Source organism: Carcharodon carcharias, chromosome 11 (genome assembly GCF_017639515.1).
Source record: "Carcharodon carcharias isolate sCarCar2 chromosome 11, sCarCar2.pri, whole genome shotgun sequence".
NCBI lineage: Eukaryota > Metazoa > Chordata > Chondrichthyes > Lamniformes > Lamnidae > Carcharodon > Carcharodon carcharias.
The window spans coordinates 76,140,483-76,164,441 of NC_054477.1; the positions used below are offsets into that span (position 1 = coordinate 76,140,483).

At 44.9% G+C, this 23,959-nt stretch overlaps 1 protein-coding gene and 1 non-coding gene across 3 annotated transcripts in view; one reads left to right on the plus strand and one right to left on the minus strand.

The window, feature by feature from the left end:
• The window catches only part of chst10 (carbohydrate sulfotransferase 10), a 76,432-nt gene that overhangs the window by 38,250 nt on the left and 14,223 nt on the right, over nucleotides 1-23,959 (plus strand). For both annotated transcript variants that reach the window (XM_041198959.1, XM_041198960.1), the window contains exon 3: nucleotides 8,053-8,147. In XM_041198959.1, coding sequence (XP_041054893.1) covers nucleotides 8,053-8,147 — 95 coding nt within the window. The remainder of the gene's footprint in view (nucleotides 1-8,052; nucleotides 8,148-23,959) is intronic.
• Nucleotides 13,021-13,093, minus strand: trnak-uuu. The gene has a single exon. It is a non-coding gene; the product is annotated as a tRNA-Lys (tRNA).

Sequence of the window (23,959 nt, forward strand, 5' to 3'; positions counted from 1 at the left end):
CCATGGCAATGCCTGTACCAATCAGACTCCACATACCAACCAATCAGCACTGTCTTCTTGTGCAGTATAAATTGTTGTCCTTTTAACAATTTTGTATTCTTGTGAATTGTCCTGATAAGTATGTACAGCAGTTTCTCAGCATTGTTCATTCTGCAACAGTATCAGATGAATCTCAGCTCATCGCCCTGCTATTAGATATTTAGATTGAGTGAGTATTCTTGCACAGAATTTAACTCTATTCTTGGAGGTAGGCAGTGGAATTGGGAGGAAATGCGGAGGTGGGGGGTGTAGAATTGGGGTTGAGGGGAGCCCATAGAATCAGGAGGACAGGGGCCCATAGAATCGGGAGGGGAGGGGAAGGGGGTTCCATAGAATCAGGTGGGGAGGGGAGGGGTGGGGGCCTATAGAATCGGGAGGAGAAGGGAGGGGAGGGGTGGGGGCTCATAGAATCATGAGGGGAGGGGAGGGGCGGGGGCCCATAGAATCATGAGGGGAGGGGTGGGGGCCCATAGAATCGGGAGGGGAGCCCCATAGAATCGGGAGGGGAGCGTGGGGGGGTGCATAGAATTGGAAGGGGAGTGGGGTGTCCCATAGAATCGGGATTGGCGGGAGGGGGGGGCCTTAGAATCAGGAGCGCGGGGGGCGATGGGGCCCATAGAATCGGAAGGGGAGGTGGATTAAGTCAGGGTATGGAGGACAAAAATGGCTGTCCCACAGGGAAGCCAATTGAGTCCCTTATGTGGCCAATTAATAGATACTTACCTTCATCCAGCCTCTGCTGGTATTCTAACAGTGGCAGGAGAACTGTACGCCACACGCGGAGGCCACCTAGTTAAATCTGGCAGCCTCTCTGCGAGCTTGAGAGGATGGAGCAGAGAATGCCTGTTCGGTGCCCCTGGTAGCAAGGTCTCCTTCCGCTGAAAGTTCCACCCTTACCCTCCACAACGAACCTCCCCTTCCTGCCCCCAGGGCTTGCCTTACTTGCCCCATTGAGCCTCATAAAATTAATTCTGGGTCCTCCTCCCTGGTGGCTGGTCTGGACATGTTACAGAGCCAGCAGTGGCCACTGCTCCTGCCCTCTAATTGGCTGGCAGCACTTGGAAGTGGGATCTCTGACCTTAAAGGCATGGAAGACCTGATGGCAGGCAGTTAACTGTCTGATTGCCATTGAATTCGATTAGGGCTTCCAAAAATGGCCGCAACGAGGTTGCCCTGGTTTTGTGACCACAGAGGGACCACCTCTGTGTCCATTAAATTCTGCCCAGTGACTGCGTTTCAAAACTTTCATTAGCTGTAAAGCTCTTTTGAATGTTTGGATTAATGTCATACTATTTGGACACCAACTTGAACACCAGCCTGTGTTCCTCAGGATAGTGTCCTAGGCCCAACCATCTTCAGCTATTTCATCAATGACCTTCCCTCCATCATAAGTTCGGAAGTGGGGATGTTTGCTGATGATTGCGCAAAGTTCAGAACCATCCGCAACTCTTCAGATTCTAAAGCAGTCCATGTTCAAATGCAGCAAGATCTGAACAATATCCAGGCTTGGGCTGACAAGTGGCAAGTAACATTGGCATCACACAAGTGCCAGGCAATGACCATCTCCAACAAGAGAGAATCTCCCCCAATATCAATATCCTATGGGTTACCATTGACCAGAAACTGAACTGGACTTGCCATATAAATGCTGTGGCTACAAGAGCAGGTCAAAGGCTACAAGGTACAAGTCAGGAGTGTGATGGAATGCCCTCCACTTGCCCGGATGGGTGCACCTTCAACAACAATCAAAAAGTTTGACCACATCCAGGTCAAAGCAGCCTGCTTGATTGGTACCCCATCCACAAACATTCACTCCCTCCACCACCAACGCACAGTGGCAGCGTGTGTACCATCTACAAGCTGCACTGCAGGAACTCACCAAGCCTCCTTAGGCAGCACCTTCCAAACCCATGATTGTTAGCATCCAGAAGGACAAGGGCAGCAGGCACATGGGGAATACCACCACCTGCAAGTTCCCCTCCAAGTCACTCAGCATCCTGACTTGGAAATATATCGCTGTTTCTTCACTGTTGCTGGGTCAAAATTCTGGAACTCTCTCCTTTATGCCACATGAACTGCAGCGGTTCAAGAAGGCAGCTCACTGCCACCTTCTCAAGAGCAATTATAGATAGGTAATAAATGCTGGCCTAGCCAGCATGCCCACATCCCATGAATGAATGAAAAAAAAAACCTGCTGTTACTTTACTTTTCCAGCTCAGACGTCTGCACATCAGCATTCAAGGCATATTCCTGTATTGGATTTGCTGTGAAGCTGTAGATGGTGCTTGTTCCATTGGTGTTAGCTAAGGAACTCCTTACCGAGCGGCAGGTGTCAAAATTGAATCTTCCCCATGAGAGGAAATGTTAACAAAGCTATTGATATCCACTATGAGTTAGAGGTTGGGGGGTTGGGAGAGTACTTTCTATTCATTTACTTCATATATAGTTTTCTTTTACTTCAAGGTCTTCTGATTTTTGATGTGGAAACTTGGTTTATGAAATTTAGAAATGAATGTTTTGATGAACCTGAAAAATCTGACCGTAGAATCACAACCTTGTCAAAAGATATTTTAACTGATGCTATTTCAAATACACTTTCCAGATTCCACGTGTTATTGCCATTTCTTATTTGGTTACCTTCCTAAACAATTAAATTAAATGCAACAATCTCATTACTGGTAATTGCATCTCTAAATGATGTGTGATTTTAGGTTTTGGTTTTAATTTTTCAAATTAATGTTTAGTTCAATTATACGGCTTTGAAACTGGTATAAAGCTGGAAGTGACATTTCTGGGACTTACAAAACATGTTTAAAAAATCAACATTTTACAGTGAAAGCTGCTCCACAGAAGAACTTGTTAAAAAAAAAGAAACCAAAACCTGCCATCTAATACACCTGGGCAGAATTTTCACCCCAGCGGGTGGGTGTGCGACAGACCCGCTCAAGCGTGAAATGACGCACGTTGATTTTTTGGCGGGCACGCGTGGGAGACGGAGCCACGCTCGCCATTAATTAAGAGGCCAGTTAAGGCCCATGACACCCCAATTGTCGGCAATTTTACATTGCCGGTGCGATTTCTCGGCTGTCGCATGGGCAAAACGGGCAGGTAGGCAGGCCACAATTTGCAAAAGATCATCCACGGCTGGGATAAGAAGGGTCAGCAGCATTGTCAATGTGAGTAATGAGGAGTGTTGGAGATGGTTTGCTGCTGGTTGCTTGTTTAAACTGGACAGCTTCATCTCGCTTCAGAGCTTCGTCCTGAGCATTTCTAGCCTTCATTTCAGGACTCATAGTTGTCTTCTAGGCCCCTGGAGGATTCAGACTGCGTGGGCCCTTCCAGGTATCAGACAGCCCTCTATAATCCTGGTAATGGGGATTGTAGTGTCTGCTGGAGGCACCTCCTTGGAGGAGGAAGAGAGGGCCAGAAGGGAGAAGAGGCCAGGTGTCCCAATGCAGCTTCAAGAGGGGGTACCTGTGAGAGAGGTACAGGCACAAGGGACGTAGGGGCAGCAGGAAGTCCAAGGCAGAAGGGGCCACAGAGGATGGCACTATCCCGCTGCCAGGGTTTACAGGCGGCAATGCAGCTACCTCAATATGTCTGAGGTGCAGTGCCGAAGGAGTTTTTGCCTCTCGAGGGAAACCGTTAACTCCTTTTGTCAAATGATCGGGTCTGAGATCAGCTCCGACTGTGTAGGTGGACATCCCATGCCAGTGACTCTGAAGGTCACAGCGGCCCTCATCTTCTATGCCTCCAGCTCTTTCCAGGGCTCAGTAGGGGATCTATGTGGAGTATCCCAATCAACTGTCCACAGTTGGTCAAACTGGTGACAGAAGCTCAGCTCAGGCATGCATTGACTTTCATTCATTTCTGCACAGACGAGGCCAGCCAGGCACAGCGAGCCAGAGGCTTTGCAGCAATTGCTGGCTTCCCCCGCATCCAGGGTGCAATCGACTGCACGCAAGTGGCCATCAAGGTGCCAGCAAGTGAGCTGTGTGTCTTTGTCAACAGGAAGGGCTTCCACTCCATGAACGTGCAGATAGCGTGTGATCACAGGATGCTGATTCTACAAGTCTGTGCAAGGTACCCTGACAGCTCCCATGACGCTTATATCCTGAGACACTCCCAGGTGCCAAAGCTCTTCAGTTCTCCAGCCTGACTGGATGGATGACTGCTGGGTGACAAGGGCTATTACCTGAAAAGGTGGCTCATGACGCCTCTCCGCCACCCAAGAACAGAGGCGGAGCAGTGGAACAACAGGAGCCACGCCTCCACAAGGGCGGTGGTAGAGAGGACTTCTCAAGATGCACTTGCAGTGCCTGGACCGTTCAGGGGGCGCACTGCACTAATAGTGGTTGCATGCTGCACTCTCCAAAATCTGGCACTGGTAAGGGGGGACCCACTGGAGGAAGAGGATATTGACGCAGCTCCACAGGCAACAGATGATGATTCGAGTAGTGAGTCTGAGGACGCACACGCTGAGGAGAATGCTGAGGGCATGGAGGCAGACCTGGGTAACCTCCAGGGAGGCAGGGACACCCAGGACGCATTGATGCAATGCTCTTTCAGCTAGGCTACCAAATAAGAACTGCCACCTCATGCCAGGGCTGCTGCCTCCACCCTCGATCCCAGAGAGGAGCATTTCCTTGGCCACCAAGATACTAAGTGCCTGTGCAATAAAGTTTCAAGCAACACACATCCATCATTAAATTTTGGCCTACTCTGTACCTACAGAAAAACGAAGCATATTCAGGCCAATAACACAAAATCAAATGTCATTTAATGTTGGAAGTTACAGATTTCTGAACTGAATTTTAACCAGTGTTGGTAACCACACCATTAAAAAACTAAAAGCAAAATGGGGGAGCAAAATATCACCCGTGACCAGCCTGTCTTGTCCTTAAGTTGCTTTAAACTTACGTTTAGGGGTGATATATCTAAGTGCTCCTCCTTCACTGGCACCAGCATTGGAGATAGCCTGCTGACTCTGCTGTCTTGTTGGCTTTGATGACCTTAGCAGTCATCCTCTGGCCAGTGGAACCTGTGGTGGCCCCGCCTGGGTGGGAGCAGCCAGTGCCATGGCTGGCATCTCCCCAGTCTTCGCAGCCTCATCAGATGCCACGGTTTCTGGCAGAGGGATGCAGGAGCTGCTGCCATCATCCGGAGCGCCCTGAGAAGAGCCCGCAGAGACAACAGGCAGCTCGTGCACCAACATGAGGGTGCTCTGGACCTCCCTGCTCACCACTGATGGTTGGGCACCTAGCTGGGACACTGGGTTGCCCATCTATCTCTCACATGGATACTGGCCAGTTGAGGTCATTGTCTTTGTGTGGACTTGCAGGTCCAAGCCCTTCCACAGGCACCCCTATTATGTCCCTGGAGCTGCCTTTCCATAAGAGTCGCCACCCTCTCAATGGAGGAGGCATTGTGCTTGACCATGAGGGTCAACGCAGTGGTCATGCTCCGCAGGGTCTCCTCAAAAATGGAGACCATGGCATGCACATGAATCTTCACCAGACCCTCCTGCACACCCTACTGGACATCCAGCATCGGCTGCCTAATGGATGACTCCAGAAGCCCATCATCAGCCTTTGACTGAGCATCGTCCTGGTCATCAGCAGCCCTCCAACTGCCAGTACCTTGGGCACTCTCTGCCTCCACCTGCGCCTCAAACGAGTGTGAAGTGCCCTCACCAATGTGCACCAAGAGACTAGATGGTGATTTATTGCCCACCGAGGTGCCGGTATCTGCCCTGGTGCCTGCTTTAGAGAGTGGGTGTGACACAGATGTGTGGGGAGCATGATGGTCCTCCGGGGTCGGGGGTGTTCCTTCAGGGCTCTGAATATGACTGCCTGCTGGTGAACCTAAAAGGGAGGAGAACAACATGTCATTAGTTAAAGTCATCACACTGTCACTGTGCATGCCAGGCACCCCACCCTGATGAGACAATGGAGATCTGCATCATAATGCCCTCGTCTTTCGATTCTCAATGGGGAGTTCAGGTTCGAGGCTCACATCAATGAAGAGGTACACTAGTATTGGTGCACAAGCCAAAATTCTCACCTCAGTGCACTGCACTCTTACCTTTGTCTGACACTCCAACCTCACCATGGCCGGTTGACCAAGGTGCATGTCGCTTCTCAAGCTTCAAGGCCTCCTGCTGATAGTGGGAGAGGATGAGGGGGTGTGGATATCCCCTGCCAGCCCGTGACCTCTCAATACTGTTATGGCATGTCTTCTCCTGAAAGGATAGTGGGGCATTGATTCGTCCACTCTCAATCTGCAGCGCCAGTGCAGCCTGGCCAACCCCACCTGAGGAAGACCTCGCATGGCATGTCCAAGCCGTGGCCCTCGAGCCACAAGGCATTCAGTCCAAGCAGCCAGGGCTCACCCCCTTGGCCAACTCTGGCATCATTGACAGGTGACACTAAATCTCTAGCATCCCTGAGCTCCACGGAGGGATGGCCAGCCCTTAACACTTCTCCACACTGACCCATGCCAACACGGCACTCACCCTTACTGAGCACAGCAGGTCATTGAAGTGCTTCTGGCACTGGACCCAGGGCACGCTGCACATGATGTGGCTGCTCACCCAGGATGCCATCTCTCCCCATGCCGCCTTGGGGAGGTGCAGTGGCTTCCTCCTCCCACCTCTGGGGACAAGGGTGTTCCTTCTGGCAGCCACCTCCTCCAGGAGGGCAGCAAGACACTTGGAGAAACACGAGGCCACCTGCCCTGCCGACCACACCTCCCGCACAGGTTCTCCTTCCTGGGTTGCAGCCATGTTGCTGCTGCAAATTCGACGCAGGCAGCCTCCCTGAGACTGCCTACGCTGCTTTTGAATCGACCATTGGACCCGGCGGATAACAGGCCCCCACCCCCGCCTGCCCCTTCTTGGAGATTCTCCAGCTGGCTTTCACGCTGGGCAGGCCTTAATTAGCCCACCCAGCATGAAATCGCCTTCTGGCATTGATCGCGGGCAGCGGTTGGACTCCCGACTGCCAATGCACACCCCCGCCGAGCCTGCCTGTCAAGGTCAAAAAAGTTGTTTTGTTTGCTGTAACTTAAAAACAACAATTTGTATTTATAAAGCACCTTTAACGTAATAAAACATCCCAAGGCGCTTCATTGGAACACGTAAAGTGATATTAGGGCAGTTTGGTCAAGGAGGTAGCTTTTAAGGAACGTCCTAAGGAAATACAAAGAGTTTTAGGAAGGGAATTCCAGACCTTAGGAACTTGGCAGCTGATGACATGCCCATCAGTGGTGGAGTGAATAATTCTGGCTTCAGGAGGCCAGAATTGGATGAGTGCAGATACCTCGGAGGGTTTGGGGCTGGCTATGATTACAAGGACAGGAAGGGGACGAGGCCATTGAAAGCAAAGAAGGGGATTTTAAATTGAGGCACTGCTTAACCTTTGAGTGACCTTGGTAACCACTGCAGTGATTCCCTTGTGACTTCCCTCGTGTATCTTGTTACAATGAAAATGAGCCCATTCAGTACAACAGTCTTGCTGTCAGTTCTATTTATGTAACAGCAATACACCTATGTGTGCTGATGTCCTACTGTTTAGAAAAGCACAATAGACTATACTGTCTTGGCAGAGCTCATTTAAAAATAAACGCTGCGGTGATCTTGTTAAATTTCCAATGAAACAATGTGTAGTAACTCTGAAAAATATAGTGTCAGGAAAAAATATACTTCCTCACAATTAGCTTTTGTCAGCAAAATGTGCTGTTGCTCCCATGTGTTATACAGTGCCAATGATAAAGATGTGAAATAATAAGCAATATCTGTGAAGACTGATTTTTTTTTTACTGTTTATTTTCAACCCAGTGCATAAAATACATCAATACCTGACATAAAGACCACTTATTTCCACTAGTTACAGCAATAAATGAATGATTCCCATTTGAATTGATAACGGACCACCTGAAGTAATTGGTGAGCGCGGTAGTTGCTGACAGACTGCACTGCCCTGATATATCTGAATTGAATGTTCAATTTTACAGAATATGGTACTAAACCACAAATATTGGATAAGACTGTGACCAACTATGTTAAAAAATTAAAGCCTCAAGAACAGACTTTATACACAGACGACCAGGTAAGAATAATTATTTCCTTTTTAACCTTTTGAGAATTTAAACCAAGTTATTATAAGTTAAAACTTTGCATGACAGTATCACTTTTATTTAAATTAGCACATTTGAAAGCAAATTAAGATTATTCAGGAGAAAAAGACACTCAGTATTTTTCTTTTAGAACCTGCACAAGCTCTACTTTGTAGCTCCAACCATTGATATATATATATATATCTCAAAAACTTTATATACAACCAGCAATAACTATAGAACTAATTTAACACTAAGCCGCATAAAGAGATATTAGATCAGATGACCAAAAACGATCAAAGCACTAAGATTTAAGGAGTGTCTTAAAGGAGGAATGAGAGGTGGAAAGGTTTAGAGAGAGAATTCCAGAGCTTAAGGCCTTAGCAGAGGTCACAGTGCAGGACTGGGAACAGAATCCCTTAGATATTAGATATATAAGAATATATAGATTAGATACATAAGAATGAAACCAGGCGAGTACAATCCTATCCAGCTGGATGACAGTGGAAAGGCAGTGGAGTAGGATGGTGTAAATAACTGTGTCAAAGGCTGCAGACAGGTTGAGAAGGGATAGCTTACCTTTGTCATATTCACATAGGATGTCACTTGTGACTTTGAGATATGTTTTGGTATTGTGGCAAGGGCAGAATCCTAATTGAGGGATTCAAACATGGTGTTCCAGGAAAGATGGATATTTTAATCCAGAAAGCTAATTGGTGGATGATATAACTGGAGCCAATCTTTACAGACTTGTAACTCTTTCGAGTACAAACACGTTTCCATCTGTCTTTCAGGTGAAGTTACATTGTTTCATAGTTTGCCATTGTGAGATTTGAACTCTTGATACTCTTTTGAGTAAACCTGTTTCCATCTGTTTCAGATGAAGTTACATTGTTTCATAGTTTGCCATTGTGAGATTTGAACTCTTGATCTTGGGGTTACAAACCCAGTACCATAACCACTTGGCTATTTAGGCCAAGCTAAAATGAAGTTACATTGTTTCATAGTTTTCCATTGTGAGATTTGAACTCTTGATACTCTTTTTGAGTAAACCTGTTTCCATCTGTTTCAGATGAAGTTACATTGTTTCATAGTTTGCCATTGTGAGATTTGAACTCTTGATTTCAGATGAAGTTACATTGTTTCATAGTTTTGCCATTGTGAGATTTGAACTCTTGATCTTGGGGTCACAAACCCAGTACCATAACCACTTGGCTATTTAGGCCAAGCATTAAGATGTAACTCTTTTGAGTACAAACCCATTTCCATCTGTTTCAGATGAAGTTACATTGTTTCATAGTTTGCCATTGTGAGATTTGAACTCTTGATTTCAGATGAAGTTACATTGTTTCATAGTTTTGCCATTGTGAGATTTGAACTCTTGATCTTGGGGTTACAAACCCAGTACCATAACCACTTGGCTATTTAGGCCAAGCATTAAGATGTAACTCTTTTGAGTACAAACCCATTTCCATCTGTTTCAGATGAAGTTACATTGTTTCATAGTTTGCCATTGTGAGATTTGAACTCTTGATCTTGGGGTTACAAGCCCAGTACCATAACCACTTGGCTATTTAGGCCAAGCTAAACGTAGCTCTTTCGAGTACAAACCCGTTTCCATCTGTTTCAGATGAAGTTACATTGTTTCATAGTTTGCCATTGTGAGATTTGAACTCTTGATAATCTTTTAAATGAAAACCAAATCAACAAAATTGGGATAAATCAGGCACAGCCCCTAATTCAGGTCAGCTGTAAAACCAAGAACAAAGTTTAAAGGAAACTTACAAACTTTTAATCAAAATGTGATTAAAGGGGTCAACAAAACACCCCAGTCCCCGCGGTGCCCACCGAGCACGGAAGGCCTCGAGAGTGCCAGCAGACACCGCGTGCTCCTTCTCCAGGGACATCCGGCAGCGAACGTAGCCGCGGAAGAGGGACAAACAATCGGGCGGGACTCCCCCGTCGATCGCCCGCTGCCTGGACCTGTTAATGGCCAACTTGGCCAGGCCCAGCAGCAGGTTCACGAGGAGGTCCTCCTCCTTCCCGACCCCCTTCCGCACCGGGTGCCCATAGATCAGGAGCGTGGGGCTGAAGTGCAAACAAAACATCAATAAAAGGTTTTTCAAATAACTAAAAAGGGAGTGCAGCCTACAACACCCTATGTATACATGGTCCATGGACTCCACAAGACCGCAAAAAGGGCATGTGTCCTGAGAGTCCGTGAACCTATGCATCCTCTTATTATAAGGGACTGCCGCATGCAACACCCTCCAACCCAGGTCCCCGATAGAAAGGGGGAGGACACCTCCGTAGAGGGCCTCCCATCGAGGGCCTCCGCCGCCGGACGGCAACAAGGCACGCCAGGGCGTGTCCGGTCGACGGACAAGGGCGAGAAAATGGAAGGTGTGCAGCAGCAGTCCATACAAAAAGCCCCTCTTTGCCGTGCCAAAAGGCACAGAGGGCATGTCCCCGAGGCGGCTCATATTGCGGGGCACCAGCACCCGAGGGAGGGTTCGGGGCTTGGGGCCAATGTGGAATTCCGTCCGAACAGGGGAACGCTCAGACGGAAGACCACCGCGCACCTGGGCCACCTCAAGACCCAAAATAACGTCGGGTCCGAGCACGACCGTTCTCAGGTCTTGGATGGCATCGGCTGCGACCTGGACACTCACAGACGCGCGTCGCGCCAACTCCTGCGGGAGCATCCAGCCCAGTCCTCCGCCACCCAGCACGTCCCCGATCCTGGTCACCCCTGCGGCCACAGCCCTCCTCTCCGCCAACCACTGAAAAGGACGGAGGGGCGGATTCCTGAGCAGCGGCTCTCTGACGATAGCCGCTACTCCTGACGGGGGAGAGCTGCGTCGCGAGGCGACCACTTTCCAGACTTTGATCAGGTCCTGGTAAAAGACGGGCAACGCCTGCAAGGAGCCACCGAGGCCCAGCTGTTCTATAAACAGGAGCTGCACGTCATAATTCAGGCCGTGCACCTGACGGAAGAAATACGTCATCAGGGCACACCATCTAGGAGGAGGCTCAACGTAGAGGTATCGCTGCAGGGTCTGAAGGCGGAAAGTCGCCACCTGTGTGCGTAGGCACGCTAGCGCCTGACCACCCTCCCTAAGCGGGAGACTCAGAACCTCGGCAGCGACCCAGTGCAATCTTTTGTCCCAGAAGAAGTCGACTAACAATCTCTGGATTCTTGTGACAAAGTCCGGGGGAGGGGTCAAAGTGACCAGCCGATACCACAACATGGCGGCGATCAGCTGGTTTATGACCAGAACTCGACCCCGGTAAGATAGCACTCGGAGCAGTCCTGTCCAGCGCCGCAGGCGAGCGGTGACTTTCGTCTCCAGTTCCTGCCAGTTTGCCGGCCAGGATTCCTCAGCGGGGCAGAGATGGACCCCCAGGTAGAGGAGGCTGGTCCTGCTCCAGGTGAAAGGCCTGAGCTCCTCGGGTAGGGGATCCATCTGCCACTGACCGACCAGGAGTCCAGAACACTTACCCCAGTTGATCCTGGCAGAAGAAGCGGCAGAGTAGACCTCCTGGCACTCGCGCATCCTCCGCAGGTCAGCCGGGTCACTAAACATAAGGAGCACGTCATCGGCGTAAGCCGAAAGGACCACCCCGATGCCCGGCCCGCGCAGAACCAATCCCGACAACCTCCTCCGCAAGAGGCGCAGGAAAGGCTCCACGCAAATAGAATACAACTGGCCAGACAGGGGGCAGCCCTGACGTACCCCTCTCCCAAAGCGAAGGGGCGCCGTCAGGGACCCGTTAACCTTCACTAGACACTCCGCGGCAGTGTACAGAAGTCGGATCCGGGCGACAAAATGCGTCCCGAACCCGAAAGCTCGCAGAGTTCCGAGTAAGTATTCGTGATCCACCCTGTCGAACGCCTTCTCCTGATCGAGAGACAGGAAGGCGCTCGACAGACCAGCCCTCTGGGAATGGTGGATGATGTCCCGGACCAGATGGATGTTATCATAAATGGTTCGGTCCGGGACGGTGTAGGACTGGTCAGGGTGGATCATGTGGTCCAGCACGGTGCCGAGCCGAGAAGACATGGCTCGGGCAAAGATTTTGTAGTCCGTGCTGAGGAGGGAGACCGGGCGCCAGTTTTTAAGAAGGCGGAGATCCCCCTTCTTCGGCAGCAGGGCAATCACGGCCCTGCGCCACGAAAGGGGCATCTCCCCGGTAGCAATGCTCTCCCCCAGGACCCCCGCGAAGTCGCTCCCCAAGACGTCCCAGAACGCCCTGAAGAACTCCACGGTCAGCCCGTCTAGTCCCGGGGTTTTGCCCCTAGAAAGACCGTCGAGTGCGCCGGTCAGCTCCCCCAGACTTATAGGGGAGTCGAGCTTTCCGGCGCACTCCGGGCCGACCTTCGGCAGGTCCTCCCACAAAACTCTGCAAGCTTCCTCACTGGACGGATCCGGAGAGAACAGGGCAGTGTAGTAATCTCGGGCAATGGCCCTGATGCCCTCCGGATCCGAGACAAGGGATCCGTCGTCGGCCAGCAGCGTAAAGAGCTGCTTACGGACCCCGTGCCTTTTTTCCAGTGAGTAGAAGAAGGGAGAGCCACGGTCCATCTCCTTAAGGAAACAGATCCGCGACCTCACGAACGCGCCCCGAGACCCGACCAGTTGCAGGTCCCGCAGCGCGCCCTTCTTCTCATCGTACACCGACCGCAGGGCCGGGTCCGCGTCGGGCTGACGGAGACGTGCCTCCAGGTCGAGCACCTCCTTCTCCAACTCCTCGACCCTGGATTTGCGTCTCTTTGTCGACCCCAAAGTAACGCCCACACATGGGCTGGAACGTGAATCCTCAGGTTGAAAGTCTGATGTGCTACCGCGTGCGGTAAAGTTACAGCGCCCAACATGGGGCTTGAACCCACGACCCTGAGATTAAAAGTCTCATACTCTACCGACTGAGCTAGCCAGGAATGTACTTTTGTGAGATTTGAACTCTTGATCTTGGGGTTACAAACCCAGTACCATAACCACTTGGCTATTTAGGCCAAGCTCTTAGGTTCTCTGACAGCTCGTGACAGTTTTTCATAGTTTGCCAGTGTGAGATTTGAACTCTTGATCTTGGGGTTACAAACCCAGTACCATAACCACTTGGCTATTTAGGCCAAGCTCATAATTTTGCCATTGTGAGATTTGAACTCTTGATCTTGGGGTTACAAACCCAGTACCATAACCACTTGGCTATTCAGGCCAAGCAAATTACATTGTTTCATAGTTTGCCATTGTGAGATTTGAACTCTTGATCTTGGGGTTCTAAACCCAGTACCATAACCACTTGGCTATTTAGGCCAAGCTCTTTACAGACTTGTGTAAGCACTTGTTTAGAGTTTCAGATTACAAGCAAACATCACCTAAACTAACAACCACAGTTTAAGCCTGTGATTATTTAAAGGGGCACAAGTATGTCTACAGGTAAACACAATTAATATATGATTAACAATAGGATTTAGGAGCAACAAAAAGTTCAAGATCTTTGGAGAGGAAAGGGAAGTTAGATTGGGTGATAGTTTACAGGAGAGGAGGAAGTCAAAAGTTGGTTTCTTGAGGAAAAGGATGATAATGGCAGATTTTAAGGGGACGTGTCAGTACCTGAGAAAAGGGGTGAAGGACACTAAAGGACCAGGTTATAAATAAAAGAATCATACATAAACATAACTGGAAAATAAACTACTTCAAATTTAAGTTAACTTATGGAACAATCAATCTGGAATTGGTTAAAGCACTGGGAAGTTAAAGGGACAAAATAATTATATTGTCAGTGGGTAGTCTGATGCAGTAATGGGGTATATTTGTGGGCTGGGGTAAATAGCCTCTCATCTGTAGATTATTGTTATGAAAATTAACACTCATCTGGCATGAAAAGCAGTGCAATGATATCTAGAATGTAAATAAATGTAATCCTGGCAGGAAAAGATTACCCTTTTTTAAAATGTGATTAGGAAAATATTAAATTGGTGGTTATTAAGTGATTTGGATATTTCTTAGTACTTTAGGTAGTCAAAGGTTGAATTTGAACTAAAAAAAGAGCCACAATTATTCATTTGTTGACAAATTATACAATTTCTTTTGTTTCCAATAATAAAACAACAACAACTTGCATTTAGATAGCATCATTAACATATAAAATGTGGTTCACCGTGTTAAGAAAATGGGCACTGAGTCACAGAAGCATACATTAAAAGGAATGAACAAAACCTTGGTCAGAGGTTGATTTTAAGGAAAGTTTTTAAGAAAGGAGAAGTAGCAGATCAAATAGGGAATTTCAGAGCATGGGATCTAGGCAGTTGAATGCTTAGCCAATGATGATAGGGCAAAAGAAAGGATGCATAAAAAGGTGGAATGCAGTTTCTAAGAAGAGCCGTGTTAGCTCTTTCTTTCTCCACAGATGCTGTCAGACCTGCTGAGCTTTTCTAACACTTTGTGTTTTTAATTTAACTCCTGAGGGTTTACTTCTGTTCTTTTACTTTCCCAACCTAGTAACTTTTAACTCCAGAATCTGCTTTCATTATGAGGGTTTTTCGTCCATTTAATTTCCTCCCTTTAGCTAAAGCTCTTCGAAACTTCCAGCCTCATTTAAATCCTCATAAATCTGGTCTTTACAATCTGAACTCAAGCTTCCACCTGCATTCCTGCACAGTGAACTTTAGACATTTTCAGCCTCTGCTCGGCTGCTCTCTCTCTCTGTCCTGGATCCTGGAAGAATAACATTTTCTGTGGGTTTTCAGGGATACCCTAGACCCTTCCCCTCTTAAAACCCATCTCCGTGGTAATGTGGATCACATGGGCCTTGCATCCAGTAGACATGCTGTTTAGCAATCCTTGAGACCCCTACTCTATTTGATCTTAAAGTAAATGTAAAGTAAAGTTTAAAGCAGTTTACAACCCATCATTCTCAATGTATCTAGGACTTTGGAGACTCATAATCTAACCACTATTAGCATACAGATGCTCTTGCCACTGTCTCCAAGTGTAAACACCTTCTTCCAAGCAAGACAATCTAGGCTTTCCTATAATTTTCAACAGCCCCTCACCTAGTCATATTATCAGGCAGACATTAGAACAGGTCACATGACCCCCTTCGTTTTACCCTAAATTAAAGACATAGTCCCAAAACATAACAATCCTAAATCTCATAATTGTAACAATCTTTAGACACAAAGTAAAAGTGCTACCAACTGAGTCACAGTTGATCTACTAAGGAACCTAAAAGTAGAATACTTGAGAAATGGTGATCAGAACTTAATTAAGTTAACATTAAAAGTAAAGAAAAAGATGAATCCAATTTATAGGTTTTAGACTCAAAATTACTAACTTCATTAGGATGAACCGAAAAGAGAGCTGAACATTGCCTAATTGGTGTAATGATGTGGCTTTGGATAGCGGGCTAAAAATGGAAAGGACAATACAAATCCAGTTAATTTGGACCACGTACAGTGATAACAAAGTCTATACATCAGTATTAGTCAGTTTCTTTACATTCACGATCTACCTAGAATGCAATCCATAGGACAAAAGCAAAATACTGCAGACGCTGAAAACTTTAAATAAAAACAGAAAATGCTGGAAATACCCATTGGGTGAGATAACATCTGTGGAGAAAAACAGAGCTAATGTTTCAGGTCGATGACCCTTCATCAAACTGTATACAATCCAAAGGCATTTCTTTTCTTCTTTTTTCCCCTTTGTACTCCTGCAAGGTCACTCTTGGTGTCTCTCAAAGATCTATCCTTGGCCACTGCTATTTCTTATCTACTTGCTGCCCCCTGGCAACGTTATCTGAAAGCACGTTTTCATGTGTATGCTGACAACACCCAGTCCTACCTTACCGGCACCTCTCTCATCTCCTCCACCTTTACTAAATTATCAACTGCCTATCCAAAATACGCAGTATTGGATGAGCAGGAATTTCCTAAAATTAAATGTTGGGAAGACTGAAGCCACTGCTTTCTGTCCCAAACTCCAAACTCTTGTTTCCTACCTACCAACTCCATTCCTTTCTTTGGCAACTGTCTGTGACTAAACTGGACTATTGCAACCTCGGTCGCATATTTGGCCCCAACATGAGCTTTCAACCGCATATTTGTGCATTCACTAAGACTGCCTATTTCTACCTCCGTAATATCAGCCAAATTCAGCTCATCTGCTGCTGAAACTCTCATCCATGCCTTTGTGACTTCTAGACTTAACTATTCTAATGCATCCGGTTGGTTTCCCAAATTCTATCTCTCTAAACTTGAGGTCATCCAAGACTCTGCCACCATGTCCTAACTTGTGCTTAGTCCTGTTCACTTATCACACCAATGGTCTCTGACCTACATTGGCTCCCTGTCAAGCCATGTCCTGATTCTAAAATTCTCTTCCTTGTTTTCAATTTTCCCCATAGCGTTAATGCTCCCTATTCTCTGTAATCTTCTCCAGCCCCACAACCCTCTGAAATATCTGTGCTGATCTAATTATGGCCTCTTGAGCATCTCTGATTTTAGTCATTCCACAGTTGGTGGCTGTGCCTTCAGCTGCCTGGGCCCTAAGTTCTGGAATTCCCTCCCTTACACCTCTCTACTTTGCCTTCCTCCTTTAAGAGACTCTTTAAAACCTACCTCTTGGACCAAGTTTTTTGGCATCTGACATAACATCTTTTTTATGTGCCTTGGTCTAATATTTTGTTTGATAATGCTCCTGTGAAGTGCCTTGAGACATTTTATTATGTTAATGGTGCTATGTAAATATGCTTTATTGTTCTTGTTAGAATATGCCCTACCATATGGAACACCATCACCCTGCGACTAATTTGTATTTCAGGGAGAAAATGTCATAATTGAGAATGGACTGCACTGTAAGTGGAAAATGTTTCACTGCTTTATTGGGACAATTATCCAATCAGTGTACCAATTTATTTCTGATTTTAAATTAAGTTATACCTAGCATCGATAATTATAATTATTTACTAATGTGTGGCATGATTAGAACAAATTACACAGAATCTTGGGATTTGATCCATTTCCCACTCGTGAAACTGACAAATTTAATTTGAATTTTTTTAGTTTGTACCATACCAGGTGAGACCATTTATGGGATTAATATTGTATCCCATAGACCCTTCTTATTCTCATCCATGATCTAGTGACCTCCCCTTGTAAAAGAGGATTACAAGCATATTTCTGAATATTATTAAACTGAAAGGAAATTGGGAAGAAATGTATTCTGTACTCTGTTACATGCTCACAAGTAATTGCCTAAGGGAGGAATATCTGAAAATCTTCTACAGAATATGTGCTAGCTGAGATGAATAATTTAGAAAGATTGACGGTAGAGTGAAAGAGAGATTAGCTAGCTACACCTTCTGACCAATTTATTAATATTGAAAAATCCTTAGAGCATGTTCTTTTGTCTGCTCACCCTTAATATTATGTGGATTGTGGAGAAGAAATATAACCAAAGCAAACATTGTAAACATATAAACCAAATAAAACATTTAATTTTATTAAGCAAGCAATTAGATTGTAGGGAAACATCTGCAGAGTATTTGATTTTTGTAAGTCCATTTGCAAAATATACACCATTACAGTACCTTTGGCAGACTCATTTGAAAAACCTACCCTCTGTGATCATGGATTGATGAAAATGGATTGATGAGATATTAGTAACATTTAGGGAATTTAATCTTTTTTTCAAAAAAGTAGGAATATATTTAATATAACCTTTGTAGAAAAGCCAACAGGGATATATTGGTTATACTGGGGAAATGCATTTATCTAGTTATTCATTACCCAAGTTTGATATTGGCATTTACTCTTATGTAGTTAAAATATTTGAAAGAGAGCTAAATAACAGCTGTCTTGAATTATGAGCATACCAGTAGCTAATTATTCCTTTTATTGGATTTTTTTGGAATATCAGTGAAATGTAAATTGATGATTTTGATCATAGCAATGAACCTTAAACTAAATTTTATTTTATAATGCAGAATTTTTTCTAATGCTTCTGTAATATTTTCATATCCCTCATAGTCCCTATGATAATGCAGTCTAAAAATAATCTGTAAATAAGGATATTATGATGGAAAGTTGAATGGCTACTGTTTGGCTATTATTTGAAAGAAGCAGCTCAATAAGTATTGCAGAACTCAATTTTCTCTAATTGTGGAATTAGTAACTTTGAACTTTCTTAAGGTTCCATGTCTGTCTTCCTTTCTGTGCTCCAGCATAAAAATTTAAAAATTATCACCCTTGCTTTCATCACTCCCTGGCTTCATCTGACCCTACATTAATGATATCTTCCAGCCTGTGTCTTTGTACACACTCTCCAATACTTTAACGTTGAACATCTCCTCACCGCTCCTTTCCTGCTACACAAAGAACCACACATTTGGTACACTATTACCCATTGGAATTCAGTTTTTAGCTCCCTTCACTTTGCTATCACTCAGTGTTTTCAAAAACACACTGAGAAGCAGTCGTGACTCCTGCAGTCTCTTTTCTAGAAGCAACCCTTATACTGAGCCAAAAACCTACCCTCTGCAACCAATCTTGGAACAAAATTCAAAAGTACAATTTTGGCCTTGTAGAACAGAGTATAGGCACATTCAGAAAGAACAGTCCATTAAAGCTGTTTCCTAAAAGGTAATTTTGCAGAACTAGATAGACTCATAGGGAAAGCAGCTATACCATTGGCCAACTCATGAAACATACATGGAATAACATCAAGCTAACTCTTAGGACCAAGATGCTGGTTTATGAGGACTGTGTTCTCAGCACCTTGTATGGCTGTGAAACGTATGGTTTACAGCCATCAAGAAAGGAAGTTCAGTAACTTTCATCTTCACTATCTTCACTGTTTGAGGCGCATTGTGGGTATCTCGTGGAAGGACAAAACCATGAATGCAGCCATTCTTTCAAAGGCAAAGCTCTCATGTATGTTGGCACTTATCAAGGAGAGACGACTTCGCTTGCTCAGGAATGTTTGCAGGATGGCAGAAAGATCGCATACCTAAGGATTTTGTGTGTGCCGAGGTAGAATGTCCAAAGCCCACTTCATGCAAGCATGACATAAAGCCCTCACACTGGGAGACACTAACTGTTGACTGAGGAAAATGGTGACATCACTGTGGTTTGAAGTGCACCATCATGATGATCAGCAGGTACAGCGGCTTGGAAACAGACGCCAGCACCAAAACAACAACTGACAGCGTTACCTGATAACCACTTTATATGCGGCACTTGTGGGAGAGCCTACTTCTCACAGTTTGATTTCTTCAGTCATTAGCAAAAGTGAAATTACCCTGTCCCTAACATGTTCGATTTGCTGCATTTCCATCATCTTCTGCAGATAGAAGGATGCTGAATATGACGAGTTCAACCAAGTGGACTTTGAGTCAAGTTAGATCCAAGTAAACTGTTAGACATTTAAAGAGGTTTTCATTACAAGTTAAGATAGACCTAGGGATACTAATCCTTATGACATCAAACAGAGAGCCCTAGCAAAACTGGGGTCAATGAGAATCAGAGGGAAAACTTTCCACTGGTTGGAGCCATACCTAGCACAAAGGAAGACGGCTGTGGTTGTTGGAGGTCTATCATCTCAGTCCCGGGATATTGCTGCAGGAGTTCCTCAGGGTAGTGTCCTAGGCCCAACCATCTTCAGCTGTTTCATCAATTAACTTCCCTCCATCATAAGGTCAAAAGTGGGCATGTTCACTGATGATTGCACAATGTTCAACACCATTCGTAACTCCTCTTTTACTGAAGCAGCCCATGTCCAAATGCATCAAGACCTGGATAATATCCAGGCTTGGGTTGGTAAGTGGCAAGTAACATTCGTGCCACACAACTGCCAGGCAATGACCATCTCTAACAAGAGAGAATCTAACCATCGCCCTATGACATTCAATGGCATTACCATCACTGAATCCCCCACTATCAATATCCTAGAGGTTACCATTGACCAGAAACTGAACTGGATGAGCCATATAAATACTGTGACTACAAGAACAAGTTAGAAGCTGGGAATTCTATCGAGAGTAACTCATCTCCTGACTCCACAAAACCCATTCAGCATCTACAAGTCACAAGTCAGGAGTGTGATGGAATACTCTCCCCTTGCCTGGATGACAGCAGCTCCAACAACACTGAAGAAGCTTGATACCATCCAGAACAAATCAGCCTGCTTGATTGGCGCCCTATCCACCAACTTAAATATTCACTCTCTCCTCTACCAATGCACAGTAGCAGCAGTGTGTACCATCTACAAGACGCACTGCAGCAACTCACCAGGGCTCCTTCAACACCATCTTACAAACCCGTGACCTCTACTCCTGAGAAGGACAAGGGCAGAAGATGCATGGGAACACCACCACCTGCAAGTTCCCCTCCAAACCATACACCATCCTAAGTTGGAACTATATCTCTGTTCCTTCATTGTTGCTGAGTCAAAATCCCTTCTTAACAGCACTGTGTCTGTACCTACGTCACATGGACTGCAGCAGTTCAATAAGGTGGCTCACCGCCTTCTCAAGGGCAATTAGGGATGGGCAATAAATGCTGGCCTAGCCAGCAACGCCTGGAGCGTTATGAATCTGAGCATTATGAAGCAAAATTGGACACCAAGCCACATAAGGCAGTTTTTGTAATGGCACAGGAATATGGTCTAGAACTGAGAAACATATACAGATCTCGTGTTGTAAGGTTGGTGCCAATCGGTTCCAGTGCAACTGACTTGTAAGGTATGTTTACAAAATAGGAGGTAGGTAAACGTCACTGCGTAAACTGTATTCTACTCATTTGTGTGTATTATAGGAAAAACATATGAACACTGTAAGCATTCCAAACTTCTACCACCCATTGTGTGTAGAAATGGTTCCTAATTTCACTCCTGAAAAGTTTGTCTCTAGTTTTTAAACAATGACCTCTGGTCCAAGATACTCCAACAAGCAGAAATAGTCTCTCTCAATATCTGTTCCTCTTAATATCTTGAAAGCTTCGATCAAATCACACCTTAACCTTCTAAATTTCTAGAGTACAACTCTAGTTTGCGTAATCTCTCCTTGAAATTTAGTCCTTGGAGTCCAAGTATCATTCTGGTGAATCTGCATTGCACTCCCACCAAAGCAGTATAGCCATCATAAGGTGTGGTGCCCATAATTGCTCGCTGTTCTCCAAGGATGGTTTAACCTGCATTTTGTATAGCTGTAGCATGGAGACTTAAGTTATAGTCATAGTTGTATTCTAGTCTTCTAGATATTAAGACCAGCCTCCCCTAAACCTTTTCTAATCATTTTCTGTACCAGTTCATAACATTTTAATCACACATGTACCTGGATCACTGCAAGTGTCTTTGGACCTCTACTGTCTCTAGCTTTTTCACTATTAATAATCAGTTTTAGGACCTAAATGATTAATCACAGCTGAACTCATATTTGCCCGCTTTGAAATCCATTCATCACAGTTTTGCTCAATCACATAATCTATCAATATCTTTGTAATTTTATGCTTCAATCTACATTGTTTGCAATGCCAACCTGGAGATGTGGCTTTCTATCCTACCATCTAAGTAATTAATACGGTAAATAATTGAGACCCCAACAGACATCCTCGCTGTCATCACTAGTCATATCTTGCCAATTAAAATACCTGCTCATTATCCCTATTCTCTGCCTTTTGTTACTCAGCCAATTTCCTAACCAGGTCAGTAATTTGCCTTCAATTCCATGATTGTCAGCTTTAGTTAACAGTCTCATGTCCTTGTCCATTACTTTGGTCACCTCTTTAAAAGAAACTATTTGCAGGGCTATGGGGAAAAGACGGGGAGTGGGACTAGCTGAGCTTCTCTCACAGAAAAATGCCAAGACAGAACAGGCCAAATGCCTGTAGCTGTAACCATTCATAGAATTCTATGATTCTAGTCAGACATGACCTACCCTTTACAAATGTTCAGCTGTCTCGCTGAACATTTTCAATGTGTTCAGTTACCCTATCTTTGATAATGGACTCTAGTAATTTCCCACCAACAGATGTTAGGCTAACTGATCTTTAATTCTCTGGCCTCCCTCTCTCAACTTTCTTAAATAGCAGGATGACATGCATAATTTTCTAGTCATAAGAAGCGGTTTTTAAATTGAGAGAACTTTGGAAGCTTATAGTTAGGACACCTGTACAGTTCTCACCTATATTCTTTAAAACACTGGGATGGAAACCATCTGGTCCTGGGGATTTGTCACTCTTTAGTGACATTATTATCTTCATTACGTTAGATTGCTCGGGTCTGTGGCCCTGATTCAATATTAGTTTCCTTGGAGCGTCTGAAAAGGTAACCTCTTCCTCTATTGTAAATACTGACTCTATGTAATTATGCAGCGTATCTGCCATTTCCTTATTTTCATTGATGGTATCACAGTTATCAGTTTTTAGTGACCCCTATTGCTGTCTTCCTCCAAATAGAATTGTAAGTTTTTTGTGTTGATTTTGATATCCCTTGCAAATTTTTTTCATACCCACTTTTTTAGCTTTTACTATCTGCTTTGTCACCCTTTGATATTTTTTGTATCCCTCCCACTTGCCAGCATCTTTTTGCATGTCTTTTCTTTCATATTTTATATTGTCTCTTATAGTTGCCAACATCTGTATATTGGCAAGTGAAGGTCTTGCCCTTCAGAGCATAAGTTGATTCTGTACCACATTAAATTATTTTTAAACATCTCACACTGATCTTCTGTTATTTTACCCAGTTTAACTATAGTCAGTCTCTGTCTCATCACACTGAAGTCAGTCTTACTTAAGTCTAGAATCTTAGCTGTTTTCTGTTTCTTCCTATCAAACGGTACTTTGAACTCGATAATCCCCATCAGGTAAATGTTCACACACTGTTAGACTGTTAACTAAATCTGATTCATTACTAAATCTAATATGGTATGCCCCCTTGTTGATTTTAAGACATATTGTTACCTAGGAAATATGCTACTGGTGGATTGTATCAAACAGCACGTCCCTTCAGCTTTCACAACAAGCCAAGTACTGACCGTACCTAACCAACATGGGCTTGCAAAACAATACATAGTGTCCAACATTAGATGTGATTCTGCAACTGCACAACACTTGCTAAACAATCCTGATTGTCATAATAATTACTCTGAAAACTAATTTAAGATTATCAATCAGGCTTGCAGTGTTGCTCATTTATGCATGCTAAAAGCCACAAATGTTCACACACAGGGCCTTGCCCTTTGCAGACAGAAGGAGCATGTTCATGCATTACATTGTTTGCAACTAAACAAAAGCTTGGGGAACAGCCATTCCCAGGTTCATTTCCCATGGCAGTGCCTTGACCAATCAGAGTCCACTTGCCAACTAATCACTCCCTTCTCATGCGGTATAAATTGTTGTTCCCTTTACTGTTGGTTTATCCTGCATGGCTGTCCTGATGAGTACAAGAAGAAAAGCTTCGATAGCATGTCTCTTTTTTCTGCAATACGTAAGCTTCTGTGCCTGACCAGTATCCAGTATTCACTGAAAATTGTGGCTTTTTCTATTCTGTAGTATGCATATGATTGTTTTTCAGAATTATTTGAAGAATAGCTAGGACACACATTTCAAAAACCTTGCTCAAATAAAGTTTATTTGGTTTTTTAAAATTTCAGACTCTGACCTTGAATTGTAGTATCTCCGTTTGTGTAATTTTCATACTGATTTGAATACAAGCTGGACAGTGAATTTAACTAAGCTGTTGAGTAAAAGCTATTAATTTCACTGGTTTTACTCCAAGCTGAGAGAGAGAGAGAGAATCCCATT